This window comes from Panicum hallii, chromosome 7, assembly GCF_002211085.1.
Source record: "Panicum hallii strain FIL2 chromosome 7, PHallii_v3.1, whole genome shotgun sequence".
NCBI classification, from domain to species: domain Eukaryota; kingdom Viridiplantae; phylum Streptophyta; class Magnoliopsida; order Poales; family Poaceae; genus Panicum; species Panicum hallii.
The window spans coordinates 32,045,195-32,057,449 of NC_038048.1; the positions used below are offsets into that span (position 1 = coordinate 32,045,195).

The window sequence follows — 12,255 nt, forward strand, 5'->3', positions numbered from 1 at the left end:
TTGGTAGTAGTTGTGGTGGTGGCTGGTTGGTAAGGATATTTTTTTCTTTTTTATTTTGTTGTTTTCGATTTTTTCCAATTTTTTCTCATATTCTGGAGATTAATCGGTAGGGGCGGGTCATGCCCTAACCCGCCCCTGCAAGTCGATTTTCAATTCTAAATTTCATATTCTAAAATCAATTTTCAGGGACAGACACGTTACCTGCCTTTACAAATAGCTATTTTTAGCTGCGAGAAATAAGAGCGGGTATCGCAGCCGTCCCTAAAAATACGATTTTACCCACCTAAAACCTTTTTTTAAAGTAGTGAGAGGGTAGCACGCAGGTGACTCAATCTCCACTACTATATATATAAGTTCTTTTGGATTTTTGAAGTTGTTCGTGTGGTACAATTAGAAACTACAACATCATCAACTGAAAATTTATGATTCATACACAGTAAAATTAGATTAGATATATTTCATCTGAAAAAAGAACATCACAACTGCATAATAAATACATGAATATACAATTAAATTCGCCAAGATTTTGTTCAATTTTTCACTGGATTAAAAGTTACTCAACTTCCATCAACATAAATATATGAATATAATTTAATTAAAGGGGCGCCCGAGAATAGCCTGAAAAAGGGAAAAGTGGCAATTCATGTACCTCGGGTTCGGATAATCCCGAATTACCAGATCTCCACTTCCTCCATCCGATCCAGTTCTCACTCCTCTTCAGCTCCCACAAGGCCACAACCAACCACAGCAGCACCACTGCCACCGCCACAGATAGCCATGAGGCACCGCACACCTCAGCAACAATTCAATTATATTCACCTAAACATCGTTACGTGTAATCGTGTTAGGAGAACTCTTATGGTTGTGTAGACCTGAGTCAAGAACGTCATATGTTCAGGATTACGAAATAGCCCCTTCATTATGTCGCTTAATTAGGTCGCTATATATACATACCGAAGCTTGTGAAGCGTGAAGATGAGCAACTGCAGAAACGTAAAGATTCTTTTCATGTACTTTTATTAATAATGCAAGAACAAAATTAAGAATGCATGAATGATATATATCTGAAACAAAAATCCTTTTATCTTGTTTGGATCACGATAATCCTAGGGATATTTGCCATCTAGCACCCTATTGAACGTTGAACAACCTGTTTCTGATCCCTCGCAATCATACTTAGACCCGATTTGGATCATCTAGGATGACTAAAGTTTAGATGACTGAACATTAGGTGATTAAACTTTAGTTCATGTCTATTTTGATTCATGACTAAACTTTAGGTGGACCATATATATTGAAATATCCTTTTTGCCCTTGGATTATACTGTTGATGTGCCTGCATGCGCATAATGAGGGGTAGTTTAGTCTTTTCGCAGTTCGCTAGTTGGTTTTGTTCAAATTAGGTGGATTATAAGGACTAATGTACTAAACTTTAGTCTATATTTTAGTCCACACCGGTTTGGATAACCTAATGAACTAAACTTTAAACTTAAAGTTTAATTCATGGATCGAAACAAGATCCTAGTATAAAAGCAGTTTCAACTTTAGCTTCTCGGCACCCAGTGGGGATGCACATTGCATGCCGCCACCGATTATATATCTAAATAAATCCCCATCTGTTTGTTTTCTGTGGTTCACATCGTGGCAAGTTGGTACAGTTCACAACTTGGCAAGGTCTTAACTAGTGTGTAATTAATTTAATCCACCACGATATTTTTACTTTAATGATGTACTAGCATCTAATGGTTGACATCACACAATGGGATCCTAGTCGTTTCACACCTCGAGCTATATAATAAGCTCACCATTTGCGGCCCTTGACTCACGCACCACAGAGATCAATCGCATATTCGCATCGCATCCGGCCATGGACATGGAGCACCAGCTCCACCAGCTGCTGCACTTCTCGCCGCAGGAGCACTTGATGGCCAGCCCGGGCTTCCTCGCCGCGGGCGGCGGATACTCCGCGCATTTCCCGGCCGGTGGGTTCGTCGAGCCTCTCGGCGCCGACGCCCCAGCTGGCATCCACGATGGCGGGTGGGTGGTGGAGGACCTCATGCAGCTCGGCGACGAGCTGTTCGGCGGCGATTTCATTTCCGTCGTCGGCATGGGAGATCATCAGCCGTGGCAGTACGACGACAACGGCGGGTCCCCGGACGATACGCCGCCGAGCGTGTCGACGGACGGCGACGGGAGCTCTCATCCCGGGGAGCAAGCAGGCGCCGGGGAGCTCGCCACCACCGAGCCGCACCGCGAGGACCCCGACGACGCGTCGCCGGCGACGCGGAAACGGAGGGACCGGTCCAAGACCATCGTGTCGGAGCGGAAGCGGAGGGTCCGGATGAAGGAGAGGCTCTACGAGCTGCGGTCGCTCGTCCCCAACATCACGAAGATGGACAAGGCCTCCATCATCGCCGACGCGGTGGTGTACGTCAAGGACCTGCAGGCGCACGCCAGGAAGCTCAAGGAGGAGGTCGCGGCGCTGGAGGCGCGGCCGAGGTCGCCCGCCGGGTACGAGCAGCAGCAGCAGCACAGCGAGCACGTGGCGGCGGCGGGTCGGCGCCTGCAGGACCGCGGGCACGGCGCGCGGGTGACGCGCGTGGGCGCGGCGCCGGTGGGCGACGGCAGGTTCGTGGTGACGGTGGAGTGCGAGCGGCGGGACAGCGTGGCGGCGCCGCTCTGCGCCGCCGTGGAGTCGCTGGCGGGCTTCCGGGTGGAGAGCTCCAGCCTCGTCCGGTCGGGGCCGGACCGGCTCGTGTCAACGCTCACGCTCAAGGTATTTCCGATAACGAAGGATTAAGGTCCTGTTTTGTTTGTTTGTTTGGTTATCTAAGGACTGAAAATAAATCCCAACCTAAGGAATAAAAATAAATTCCACTATGCTTGGTTCTAGGATCTTAAATCATTAAATGTGATGGTGCAAAATCAGTTTTACCTCTGATCCTGCCACTGCCCATTAAATATGGGATGAAAGGGTAGACTTGAGCCTCATAGACGAGGATACTTCATGGCAAAAAAGCTCCTATAAATAATATTATAGGCTTATAGGCCATAAGTCCTAATAAATCACCATACTGCATTTTAGGAACTTATTAGAAGCTAACTTAAGTCCCTAATCATAATAAGGCACGTCAAACCAAATATGGTCTAATAGCAATAGCAATAGCACTTGGATTTTAGTTAATCACAACCCGGATGGACTTATCATTAATTTGTGCACTGATTGATTGTACTGATGGGGACAAGTGGATTGTTGCGTCGTGCAGGTGAGCGAGCAAGTAGGGGCCGCGACCATCGGCGAGGACTCGGTGAGGCACTGGGTGATAGCGGCTCTGCTCCAGGAGGGGTTCCGGCCCGAAGCGACGGTCGAGATCTCCTCGCGATCCGCTTGTCGACCGATCAACTGGTGTTCAGACGCGGTTTAGAATGATGGAGTGTCATCAAGTATCTCAGACTAGCTTAGGCCTTGTCAACTGACCTTGCTCATTCCCCTCTCTCGGTAGTGTTCCTGGCTTCGTGCGTGAGGTGCTACGCGCCCTCGACCGTCCATCTGGCCGGTGTGACGGCACCTGTGTGCCGTGTCCTGTTGAAACCAATGGTACCGTAACATGTCTTCCACGTCGCACAACACGAAGGGAAGTGGAAAAAACAGAAATGCATCGATATATCATATATATATATATATATGCGCGCGCACACATATATATATATATGATCGGATATGATCGGAATATAATAAGTTTTTTGAACTCAATTAGCACCATTATGTTGATAAGGAATCTTCTTTTCCCTCGTGCTCCCCCAAACTAAGTGTTTGTTTAGCATTCAAAAATTATCTCATAAATAGTGTTGTTTTAGTTTATATTGAGATCCATCTAATTAAAATAATATTAAATACCAAGAAAAAATTATATAGATTAGCGCATGAATCCAATCACATACTTAGTTTAGATAAAGTTGGATAATATGAAACCATTTAGACCCTAATACTAGTTTCAATATAGGTTTTATAGTCTTGTAAACAGTTTATACATGGTATCATCATAATGAAAAACCTATTCCTTCTATCTCTTAATGAATTTCTTGACATGTAATCACCTTTGCTAATTAAGACTGAAACCACATGAGACCGCCACCTTAAGAATATTAAAAATGACATGAAAATGACATGAGAATTCAGTGAAACACTATCCAAACTTTGAGAAGACCTCAGAAAGCTCATTAAGATTAAGATTACAATAAGAGCATCCAACCTACTATAGTAAATTTCATGTGTTTCACTGAATTTTGGGCGTTAGGTGTAATCAGCCAAGCTAGAATTACTCAGCATATCATATGATATTCTTAGTTTTTCATCCAATTTTCATCCTGATAGGGATGGTGCGGGTCGCCAATCCGGCCCATGAAATGGGCTCCAAATCGGAACCATGAATGCAGCCTGGGTTATTGGATTGAAATCACTTAAATCATAGGGTCGGCTGGTTGGATCCATCCCCTCACGTTTCTCATTTTTTTTCTGAGCAGCGGCGGCGTTCACGAAGATCCCACCGCCGCCGCCCCCGCCGCCGCGGGGGCTGCGAGCCGAGGTGCTCGGTAGATTTAGCCACCGAACCTTGCGCGCTCGGGTACCGCGCCGCCTGCCTCTACCGCATCCTCGTCTAGGAACTCTTGAGCAGTAGTGGAATAATGCAGTGCTCTACCGCATCCTCGGGTACTAGCCTACTGCAATAATGCAGTGCTATAATTTGCTTTGTTGATTGGTGCTTATTTTTACATTTGTGTAACTCAGAGACACTTCTCCAGTTTTATCTTGTGACTAATAATCATAGACAGATTAGGACGATATGTTTGCTTGTTGCAGTGCAGTGCTTCATACACAACCTCTCTCTATTGGAGTTTTGAAGTCCGCTGCTTTTGTTCATACAACTGCAAGTGGCATGACTATAGGAACATTGAAAGTCGCAGAGGCTACGTGGAGGAGCACTTTGAGCAGGAACATAAATTACCATAGACGTATGTTACCTCTTAGGATAATCTGTCGAGCTGATTATGTAATTAATAGTTTAATTAGTTCATCATACCATGCTGTTGGATCAAGACTGTGATGGTCTTTTACATGCTTATTGATATGCTTATTCAGAGTCTATTACTGCAAGCTTGCGATAATTACGATGCGCGTGCCTGCTTGCATGGGACGTCAGGACGTGCGGGCACAAAGGAGGCCGGTTCGATCAATACTATCCATTGGAGCATATGGACCAATTAAATATCTAAAATGGATCGAGCGGTGCCCCACTCCCATTGCACTATCTAAGCAGGTTGGCGGGGACTTTTTTTTAAAATAGGGATAAAAAAATAAAATTCCGAAAAAGGGAGCCGGATCTGTCAGACTAGGGGCCACGGGACTGTGTACGTAACGTAGTTTAAAGAGGTTTAAGAGATTACGTCCGTCTTATCTCTTATTTATCTCGTTTATCTCTTATTTATCCCGTTTAAATAAGAGATAGAGCTAATCGATATAGAAGGAATCTACCCGAGACATGTTCTGGTGCGATTCCTTAGCTGGTGTTGGTTAGTATCTTTGTAACCCTGGCCTCTCGGATATATAAGGGAGGATAGGGATCCCTCTCAAAACGCGATCTCCAGATCATTCTACACATAAGGCAATACAAACTACCACACAGGACGTAGGGTGTTACGCGCTTTGCGGCCCGAACCTGTCTAAGCTTTGTATTCCTTGCACCTTCGAATTCCTGATCTCGGCGTCCTCTCACCCAAAACTTACCACCTTGGGTATATCCCTCGGTGGGCAGCCGGTTAAACACCGACAGGATCTGAAAAATTTGAAAAATGGGTGCCCCCGCCCGCTGATCGGGCGGGAGGCGTGGGGCCGGAGACCTCCTGCCCATCCAGCGGGCGGGAGCTCCCAAAATTATTTCCAGACCCCTCCCAAGGGCCTCTTCGCGAATAAGAAAAGTTTCTTATTCGCGAAAAGGTCCCTGAGGCAGGCATCCCGCCCGGCCAGTGGGCGGAAGGTTGCCATGCTTATTTTTCTGTTATTTTTTGTTGGAATTTATGTTTCACAAACTATTTAAAATTCAAACTTTTTTAAATACAAGATTTATTCGCCATACTCTTTTGTATACATAAAAAAATTTAGTTCAATTTTATGAAGAAGATTACGGTATCTAAAACTCGTATGAAGATCGTTAAGCGATAACGTTTTGCCACGTAGAATCCAAATATTACGATAGTACGATACATGAAGCAATTAAAAATAAAATAGTACGATAACAAATAAGTTTAAATATACAAATAGCAAGTCACAGTTATTATTACAAACACAAATAATGATCTGTCTTTAGTCAATGCGGTAAATATTACAAATACACATCCAGGTCTGATAGAAACTGAACGCGGCAAATATTACACATGAGCAAACAAAGCTCAAATAAAATTATAATTGAATGATGTCTGATGACGTAGTAGCATTCGATCGCCGACGTCTCCCACTCCTTGATGCAACCAGAGGTTTTCCATCTGTAACATCACCTGTAGGGCTAGCTTCAGCAGAACTGGGTCAGCATCATTGTTTGGACAACGTTTATACGTGTGTCCACTCTGATTACATGCAATGCAGCGCTGTATCCTCGGACGAACTCTGACTCATCCATATCATTACGAATACGCCGTGTTTGACGACGCTCTCTCTTAACCCGAGTTGATCTTGGGTCTGGAATATATATCACAGGATTCGCTGTCTCAGTGAACGGTCCAACCATACGAACCCATAGATCTCATACTGCCAGGTGCTGATAATTGTCTCCTTTATGAAGTAATGGGACACATATATATCGACAGGATGTCGAATATCCGCACCAGCAGCCATTACATGAGAATAGGGTACGTGCAGCAACTTTGGCCTCATGCATGAGCAACAACAAGTTCCATCAAATTTGAGAATGCACTCCTTTACAGGAGTTTGACGTCTCATGCCACGTCGTGCTCTGTCTTTGGAAGCTACCTTAAATTTGAGCTCCTGTGTACCACATTGCCGTACGTGGTGTAGCTGGGTGCTAGCTGTCTTCTTAGTTATATATTCTGTCATTATTTTCCCAAAATATCTGTCAGGATCTTGCATGAATGCCTGATTTTTAGTGAAACGATCCCTAAAGTAATCGGTACATCCGCGGATGATGAATTCCACAATTGCAACCAGTGGAAGCCCACGAACACCTCGCAGCACCCAATTGTAAACTCCGGCGAAGTTGGTGGTCATTATGCCGTACCTTGCACCATCGGTATCGTAAAGTAACGCTCACTTCTCTTTCGGTTCATTCTCAATCCATTCAGAAAAGGTTTTCACCGCTGACCCAGACCTTCTGCGAATACGTGCAGTATCTGTTGGCAAAGGACACAAAGCCTCTGCTTCATCCTGTGCAGTTCTATTTTTTGCTGCGTCCTTGCTCCTTTTCTTCCCGGTCAGTTCATCAAGTTTCTGCCACTGCTTGTTAAATTTTTGCTGATTTGTTTCCTTGCATAGCCTCTTAAACATATCCATAAGGTGCTTGTTCTTGAATTGCCTGAAAAAGTTTGCACCGATGTATCTCATGCACCACCTACTGCGAACATCACACCACTTGAGCGTCTCTCTGGTCTCCACACACCCTCATGCAAATCTAGTATTGCCCTCAGTATGCTGACGTGACGATCATGAATCAGGCAGACATCGTCCCTATCCCGAACGACTGCAAGCTTAACCCGTTTCAGGAACCAGTACCAACTATCTGTGTTCTCACTCTCAACAAAAGCAAAAGCAACAGGAAGCAATTGATTGTTTCCGTCCACTCCAATAGCTATCAGCATTTGCAATCTATACTTTCCTGTGAGAAATGTCCCATCGATGCACATGAGAGGTCAGCAGTGTTGGAATGCGTTAATGCATGGACCCAAGCTGAAAAAGACCCGCTGCAATATGTAGGACGGACCTTCTCGTCTGTCTAGCCATTTCAGGTCATAATAGCTTTCAGGATTTCTTTGACATAGGACGGCCAGCAATCGAGGAATATTATCATATGCAGCCTCGAACGTACTAAACCTCATCTCCAACACCTTCTGTTTTGCACTCCACGCCTTGCTGTACGAGATGGTATACTTGTACTTTTCTTGAATATGACTGATAATAGACTTTGGTTCAAATAATATGTTCTCTACTATCATCCCGTACATCTCATTTGCGATGTATTGCGATGTAAGGTTGTGATGGGTGTTCTGCACCCCCGGCAAATGACAAGTGTGCTGAGTGACAATTGAGCATTCCTAATAATCTTTCCATTTACCCTTATAGGCATGCACCCGCCACGGACAGCCCTCCTTCACACATACCACATCATAATTACGAGATTTGCACTCGACTGTTTTAAACTCTCGCACAAGAGAGAGAGACCAACACTTCACAGCTTCCTTCACCTTTTCAATTGAGTGGTACCTCGCACCCTGGACAATTTCATTCTCTCTGCAATCCGAAGGCACGCTAGATCCATCATCTACGACAAGATGACTGAAGTCGCTGCTTACCCATTCTTCAGGCACATCATCATCATCATCAGACGAATCGGCATTCATTGCTTCATCCAATTCATGTTCTTCGTCTTGCAGCTGTTCAACAATAAAGGGTATGTTCTCGCCCTCATCAGCCACGTATTGAGGTGCTGCGGTGCCACCTGCCTCAATATTTGCTTCCTCAATTTCTTCATCAATATTTTCATCCCCTGGAGCAGCTGCTTCAATGTTTATCAAAGGGTTCTGGTGCACACTGACAAGGAGTACCAATGGCTATTGCCAATGACTTGCATTTTGCAGATAGGTTAACCAGTCCTCGTTGCTTGCAAGTGGCATCAGCTCCCAGATCAAAGCGTGAGTGGTACGATTTATGACGCACTGAATACTCACACTGTGTGTCTCCTGATTAATTCTTAATCCCCTCATTAACCAGTTGCATAGGATTTCAAATGTCTTCTCGTGCGGTCTGGTAATTCCTCTGACTGCACGGTTGAATTCACTTAAATCTATCCCATTCGGCCCATAAATCACATTTCCTTCTCCGTAATATGTACTGAAAATACCCTTCTCGGAAGACATATCTGTCAATCATTAATAAACTAGTTATACTACATATTAATACACAACAACCCTAAATTTCAACGATTCCCACATTATATTTTCCAGAATCTAAACTATTCAGAATATAAATTATACTAAAAACAATTGAAAATATTAAAAACTATTGAAAACATAACTAGCCTAAGAAATATTTTCTAGATTATAGTTATTTTCAAGTAATTATACGGCTAGAATGAGAATATACCTCCAAATCAACGTGTGAACAGGGCTTCGCCGCTTCCTCTTCTCTCTTCCTCTCCTCCCTTTCTTTTTTTCTGGTTTTTACTGAATAAAATGACAATTTTAGGGCAAGTGGGGGCTTATATAGCCGGGGGGAACCTCTCGCCCGACCAACGGGCGGGATGCCCCTCGGCACCACCTCCCGCCCGTCCAACGGGCGGGATGCCCCTGCAGGGACCTCTTCGAGAATAAGATAACTTTCTTATTTGCGAAGAGACCCTCGGGGAACCTCCCGCCCGCTGGATGGGCGGGAGGTCCCCGGCCCCACGCCTCCCGCCCGATCAAACGGAGGGAGGTACCTATTTTCCGAATTTTTCCCATCCGGCTCCCCTTTTCCAAAAATTTTTTATCGCCTTTTTAAAAAAACGGCACAGCCTGCTGCAAATTCACAGTGCAGGCCTAGGTTGTCGGGCCCCGAGCCCATACGAAAAGACGGTTGGCAGTTCACGAGCTAGACCAAGTAAGGCCCAGCGGGAGGTTGTGTTTTCTCAGCAAAAAGTATTGTTTTTATTTAAAGTTTGAGTGTTTAGGATGCACAGTAAGAGGACGTAAATTAATTACATGTTGATTAAGCTTAAGAAAAAAAATAAGTTTTTCCTTCTATTTTAAGATCGTGAGTTGCATAATGACCGATCAAAAATTACTGATGAGGAGGAAAAGAAAATTAATCCTACGCTCTGAGCTGAATTGGGTTAATCAGTGAATTGTGATTGCCTCGGCACATATGATTACTTAGCGTGATGAAATGTTTCTCTTAACTGGAAATAATGATCTAATGACAAATTTGGTACAGCAGATGAACATTAGGGTTTTTTTCCCAGAATTGTACAGCAAACAGTCGTCAACTTGGAACACAGACTATCAAAAAAAAAACTTGGAACACAGGATCGAGCAAACAGGGAATGGAGCTTCCTGAAGTGCTTTCTTTGCTATCTATGATGTGCTCTTCTCGCTGCCAAAGGAGATGGTGGCATTCCTTGCCAATACCGAGAAGCACAAGGACACTGAGGCCTGCGACGAGGTGACATCCGCCTCGACCAAGCACAAGATCCTTGAGCACGGCAGGAGGAGGGCTTTCTTCCAACGACCTAATAGCTTCTCCAAACAAAGATTTGGTTGCCGGCGAAGCGATACGCGCATATTTCTACAACAAATTAAACCATGTTTCGCTCTAAAATAAAGCGCCTATGATTTACCTGCCTTTTTCTTCCTTGAGCTTCATGTATCCATTTGCTGACAAGGTGTTTTTTTTACTTCCACAACTAAATAGCGTAGAGGATGCCGTTATAATAACATACTTGAACACAGTTGATCCGCAAACCAGCTAACGAGAGGGCCCAGCCGGTGGTGCTGGTGGTTCTTGAGAGGAGGATTTCATATTCTCCAGTGCCCGTTTGGTACGGTGTAGAGACAGACAAAATCATCATCATTTTCTTTCTGCATTAGTACTGAAATTCAGCGATAATCCGCGTTGTGAAATTAAGGATGTTTTGGGCTAGTCACTGTATTTTAGTTGTGTTCTACATTGCCTTATAACTATCTTGGGAGCCAGTATAATGCCTGGTGCTGAACTGAGCGCATGATGTTGTGAGCCGAGCCGGCCTGATCTGCTCCTACTACTGACGGGCAAACAGTGTTGCTACGCATGGCGCTGAACTGATTGCCATCTGTCGATGAGTAAGCGCGAGAAGTGCCACTTGCATTGCGGCGCTGATGGTTTTGACTCTGGGGAAGGCGTTTGGTGGAGGGGACCTGATACTAATGGAGCGAGGTGCACATTTTGTGTTTGAATCTGGAAGTGAAGAGAAATGGAAAGAGATGTCTCTGGTGTCCTTGTCCTTGTCTCTACTCTCTACACATGCTAGTAATGTTTTTTGTTGCTATATTTGACTGAGGTTTTTGTATATATGTCTGGTTTTACATACTGATCTTTGCTTGCTCAATCTTGCTCATGGGTGTATCATTAATTTTTTTTTAAACTCCAACGTAGCTGCAAGCTTCCAAGGCCTCGGTTAGCAAACTACGGTTACAAAAAATGATGTTTGCAGATAAAAAAAAATGGCCGCGGCACACCTGCAAGATCCGGATACTCGCTCCCATGGACGCAACACGACACTCGCTAGCTCACCGGATTCGCTGCCTGCCTGTTGAACAACGCGGGACGCGCAAGACAGCTCACGGACAAGACCGAATGATTGGAGCGCCAATCTTATTACAGTTACAAAATACAAATCCCCCCGTGTTCCTTGAGCCAAGGTCACGAGAAGCCTCGTCTGATCGTCTTCGCGGGGGCCGTTGGATCAGGTGATTATCTTTCCCAAATCCACGTTGGATGGCAGGTGCAGGGCGATCAATCATGGGCTCGTGGTCCTTAATCATCGCGCCCTTTTTGTGCGTTAGCCTCGTGATTAGCAAGCGGATTATTGAAAGCAGCAGGTGAAGAAGAAGAAGAAGTTGATGATGACGATGATGACGAATCCCAATAGGGGCGTGCCCCTCCTATTCTCAAACATGACGAAGATGCCTTTGAGCGCGGCGACGGCCGTAGGCGCACGGTGGTGATGAGCATGAGCTCATCCAGGTGCTCGGACAGTTCCATGACGCTACAGATTCGATCCGACCCGATGGAATAGCACCCGCTTGGATAGAAAAGATTTGGCCGGCGCCATCGACCTTGTTATAAAAGTATACAGGCCGTACCCATCTCCATCCAGCATCATACCGAATTTCATACGTTGTGGGTGACTCCGTGAGTTTTTAGGGTTCTCGAGTGAGCTCAGCTGAAAACCGTGAGGTTTTAGCAGGAGTTTCTCCGCAAGGAGCTCCAGGTTCGAGCAGAAATTGTGGTGCCCA

At 45.0% G+C, this 12,255-nt stretch overlaps 1 protein-coding gene across 1 annotated transcript; it reads left to right on the forward strand.

Moving 5' to 3' along the window:
* The first annotated feature begins 1,675 nt into the window (after positions 1 to 1,675).
* On the forward strand, positions 1,676 to 3,630 carry LOC112901122 (transcription factor FER-LIKE IRON DEFICIENCY-INDUCED TRANSCRIPTION FACTOR-like). The gene is made up of 2 exons (XM_025969962.1): positions 1,676 to 2,776; positions 3,267 to 3,630. The coding sequence occupies exons 1-2, from the start codon at positions 1,868 to 1,870 to the stop codon at positions 3,423 to 3,425; spliced, it is 1,068 nt and encodes a 355-aa protein (XP_025825747.1). The 5' UTR covers positions 1,676 to 1,867; the 3' UTR covers positions 3,426 to 3,630.
* Positions 3,631 to 12,255: the final 8,625 nt, after the last annotated feature.

Excerpts from the sequence above, each read along its gene's own strand:
- LOC112901122 (XM_025969962.1), top strand. The coding sequence starts at position 1,868 with ATGGACATGGAGCACCAGCTCCACCAGCTGCTGCACTTCTCGCCGCAG. Across the intron at positions 2,777-3,266 it reads TGTCAACGCTCACGCTCAAG|GTGAGCGAGCAAGTAGGGGC; the intron begins GTATTTCCGATA and ends TGCGTCGTGCAG.